The following is a 4043-nucleotide window of genomic DNA, read 5'->3' as shown; positions in this document are numbered from 1 at the left end:
CTTTGATGATATCGCCCGCTTCTCGGTCCCTCGGACATTGAGGTACACCGCAGGAGAAGTGTGTGTGGGTATGTTTTTTCTTTCCACCTTCCTTCGATTCGGCTTCGACCAGAACTGGCACTGGCTTCGGGTCGGGTCACTATCAAATAATGCCCCTCCATCACTAGAAGCGAGAAGAAAACTAAACACACCAGCTCCAATCTTGGAGACAATCCCTTCAGAAATTCAGCCCGCGATGTATGATCACCTCAGCGGAAGGGAGGTACGCCGTGTGTAAATACAACAATCGAAAACAACCAAGACACACACGAGCGTGTGTGTGCGCACGCGAACGTTCGGAACTACTAATGCACTTAAAACGGTCGGCTGCGAAAGGCAGAGAGTCACCAAATGGGGTAAAAAAGATGGTGAGAACCCTCGGCAGGAGTGAGACGGCCAGTGTCGATGAGATATCAATTCTTGAGCGGCTTCGTATTCTGTAAGCCAATGCCGGCCAGTGCCCGAACGGTAAACGGTGCCAACTATAAATAGTGAGGATCGGCAGCCAGAAAAGCATTCCAGTTCCACGCCTCAAAGTGTAACAAAGCTTCTAAAGCCTTACGAACTTCTTACGTTCTAAACAAAACCAAAACCACCAAACTCAAAATGTTCAAGCTTGTAAGTGTCCTGCGAGTGTTCAGTGTGTGTCCCTTGGAGTGCTAGTGCAAGTGTCCTGCCGATGTGCTAATGTGTCCCATTTTCCTCTGTCACTTCAGCTGGTTCTGCCCCTGTTCTTCGCCGCCGTCTCGGCTGGATACCTCGGCGCCCCGCTGGCCTACTCTGCCCCGGCCTACGCTCATGCTCCGCTGGCCGCTGCCTACCACGCCCCGCTCGCCTACCACGCACCAGTCGTCAAGACCGTCGCTGCCCCAGTTGCCTACGCCGCCCCGGCCTACCATGCTGCCCCGTACGTTAAGGCTGTTGCCCCAGTTGCCACCAGCTACGCCAACACCTACAAGGTAAAGGAACACAGCATCCCAGCCTAAATAAAATCTCATCCGGGAGATTAACGGGGGTTCGTCGCTTGATTGCGAACCGTTGAAGTCTTTTGTATCCAAATGCATTATTCTGCTTTTGCTTTCTTTTGCCCAGGTCTCCGTGAAGGCCCCAGTTGCCTACGCTGCCCCAGCCGTCGTGTCGCACGCCCCGGTCGCTTATGCCGCCCCGGCCTACGCTGCCCCAGCTTACGCTCACCATGCCGCCCCTCTGGCCTACGCTCACGGATACTACCACTAAGCAGCTGGCAGTTCGGGAACGCTCCGGATGGACGCCCCACCCCGGGGAGGGGAATGGACCGTTTAGCAAAAACTGCATCACCGCCAGATCCAGCAGTGATTGAACGGCGGTCGGTGTTTGAGGTGCTAGCGGGCCAATACCTACGGTCCCATTCTCCACTTGCCATTAGGTTGTAAAAAAAACAAAACAAACATTCCGTTCCGGCGACAAACAACATCTATCAAGCGCAATAGCTGCAACAAATTTTGAAGCCAATCTGCAAACAACAAAAAAAACCGTTCGGACGCTGAATGAAACTTGCCACATTTCATCCTCATTCCTGGCAATGCAAAGACAAACCAACCTCCTTCCCCCAGCTAACCAGAACAAACTGAGTCGAACAACTGTGTACATACGATGTAAATTCACTGTATTTATTACGGAATAAAACTCGATAAAACCATAACCTCCTCCTTTTTTGTGTACCTTCATGCTCGTTTCTGGGATCATTCTTATTCTGCGCACCGTAACCAACAATTACGTCACATTTGCGCCTTGTCTTTTTACAATTCTCACACCACGATTCCGTTCTCGTAACCTTTGCAAAATTGCGAACCTTCAAATGTCATATCCCTCCCGGTTTTTTGGAGAAGCAAAATCAACACATCCAGTGCACACCATTACCGCCCTTTTCCGGCCACTGCCGGCCGGGGGGAGCTCAGGGTACACCAAGGGCAAGATATACATTTTAAGAATCCATTATGCAATAAATGCTGCACGGTTAGACGCGACACCAAACACCATAAACCGTTGCACACTCCGTTTTGCGGGGGTTGTGTAAATTTTTGTGACCGATATTTTCACCCCCCCACCACCCCTTTCTAAACCCATCCAAGTCCTAGGGTACCTGGGGTGCCCTTTTTCATGTGCGACCACTTCCCAAAGCCGGTGAGTTGAGAAAAATTCTAAGAAAATCATTGAGCCGCTGACGGTGGTGTGCCAAAGCGGAGGTTGCCTTGTCGGGTTTTCTCCGTACCGAACCGACCCAGCCCTTTTACGTTGAAGGTGGCTCTAATTATCGTCACCGAGTTTTTTTTTCTTCTCTTTTACTTTTGCTAGCAGCAATCGATACGAGAAGGTTTTGTGTCGAGATGCATCCGGCACAACCGGTGCCAATGGTACGCAAACGCAGCACAAAGACACGTCGGATCACCTCTGGCAGTGGCAAGGGGAACGAAAGAGCTCGCCGTACACGATTCGCCATACCGGTGGCTCTAATTTAATTGATTCTCCCCCAAAACCCCAACCCCATCGGTGGGCATGTGGCTATACCATATTTCCTAATACATCGTCATACCGTGCGTTTGACAACTTCTTCGATTTGCAGCTCGATTCTGATGCCGCTTCTAGCAGCAGTGGGTCATAGCTCCATTTGTGTGCACGGCAGGGGGCTAGGGGTCCGCCGTGGGCTTTGGGCGGGGGTAAAGCGAGCTGATTGCAGCTTGCTTGCAACTCCCGTGCTGATCGGTCGATGAGTTTGACATGCGATACTGCCGATCATCGACCGATCGGTGGTTTGATGGAGTGATTATGATCACCGCATGGAGGTGGTGATTCACTCGCTTTCGCACCGTCATGCTGATCAGCACAAGAATGCAGCACTGCAGTTAGTTCAATAAACTGCAACGCTGCAAACCATACGTGGCGTAAAGAGGGACAACAACAACTGTTGTGGACTCAAATTCGAGGTTCATTTAAAAGAAAAACTCCATCACAAAACATCCTCGATCTTGCACAACAATAACTGCAGTAAAAAAAAGCTTTTCTCAATGCTCACAAATCACAAATGCAACTCCTCTTAATATTCACCTCGTTCGGTTCAGAAGATGAATGAAGTGATGAATAAAACGTTAAAATACCAATCAATAAACACACACAAACGGTTAGATGTCGGTTTTTAGGTCATGCAGGAAAAACTCCAAACCTGCTCTGACGCCTTACGCTTACCACACCATTGATTGACATCGTTTTGCGTTATTGAAATGCATTTTTAAAAACGACCCTCACAAACAAAACCCAATCCTCACCCGAAAACTTCTATCGCTTTGCGTGGTTGTCTATCGAATTTTTGCTCATTAAATAGAAACTACCATGCGGCCAGTACCAATCACACCCGACCTGAGTCTGTGAGCCCTTTTCGGAGACCTTTAAATGGTACGCTGGGACCCGTGCACCACCCGTACGCAACATTGTAAACTGCTGTTAATTGAGCAAATCACTTCGATTGAATCGCGCTAGGGTTTGCGCACGTGTGGATTCAATTTTCATAAACCACCCAACCGTATGGCCATAAAAGTGTTTCCCCGCTCGTTATCGACCAGTTTTGCTAGAATTGATCGGTTTAACAAATTTCCTGCATTTTCAGATGTTTGATCTCTACCATTGGTTTTCTTTCCCTCCTTCGGTGTACGGTTTGCGAGATCTCATTATGATTACGAATGCGTGTCTTAAAAGGTTTGTGAGGGAATTTCAATTAGATTTTATTCGTGAGAAAGAAACTCCATAACAAACTTCTGTTCTTGTGGAAACGTGTTTGCTTTCAATCGTCATTTCCTGAAGAATTCTGAAATAATTTCTACTGAATAAGAGTTCGATAAGGACACACACGATCGATCGAATCAATACCGATTGTCTATACAAACCCCAACGAATCGATCTCGTAACTCTTTCCACAGCTCTACCCGAATGCATAAATCAATCCCGCCCGATCATCGGTTAACGAAGTGGAG

The 4043-nt window shown here is 48.5% G+C and overlaps 1 protein-coding gene across 1 annotated transcript; it reads left to right on the top strand.

The window, feature by feature from the left end:
- Positions 1-539: 539 nt before the first annotated feature.
- Positions 540-1720, top strand: LOC125770735 (cuticle protein 10.6-like). The gene is made up of 3 exons (XM_049440691.1): positions 540-657; positions 756-998; positions 1132-1720. The coding sequence occupies exons 1-3, from the start codon at positions 646-648 to the stop codon at positions 1273-1275; spliced, it is 399 nt and encodes a 132-aa protein (XP_049296648.1). The 5' UTR covers positions 540-645; the 3' UTR covers positions 1276-1720.
- The last annotated feature ends 2323 nt before the right edge of the window (positions 1721-4043 follow it).

The sequence above is a fragment of the Anopheles funestus genome, chromosome 3RL, assembly GCF_943734845.2.
Source record: "Anopheles funestus chromosome 3RL, idAnoFuneDA-416_04, whole genome shotgun sequence".
Taxonomy (NCBI): Eukaryota; Metazoa; Arthropoda; class Insecta; order Diptera; family Culicidae; genus Anopheles; species Anopheles funestus.
The sequence above is the reverse complement of the archived record's forward strand: the minus strand, read 5'-3'. Positions and strand labels throughout refer to the sequence as shown.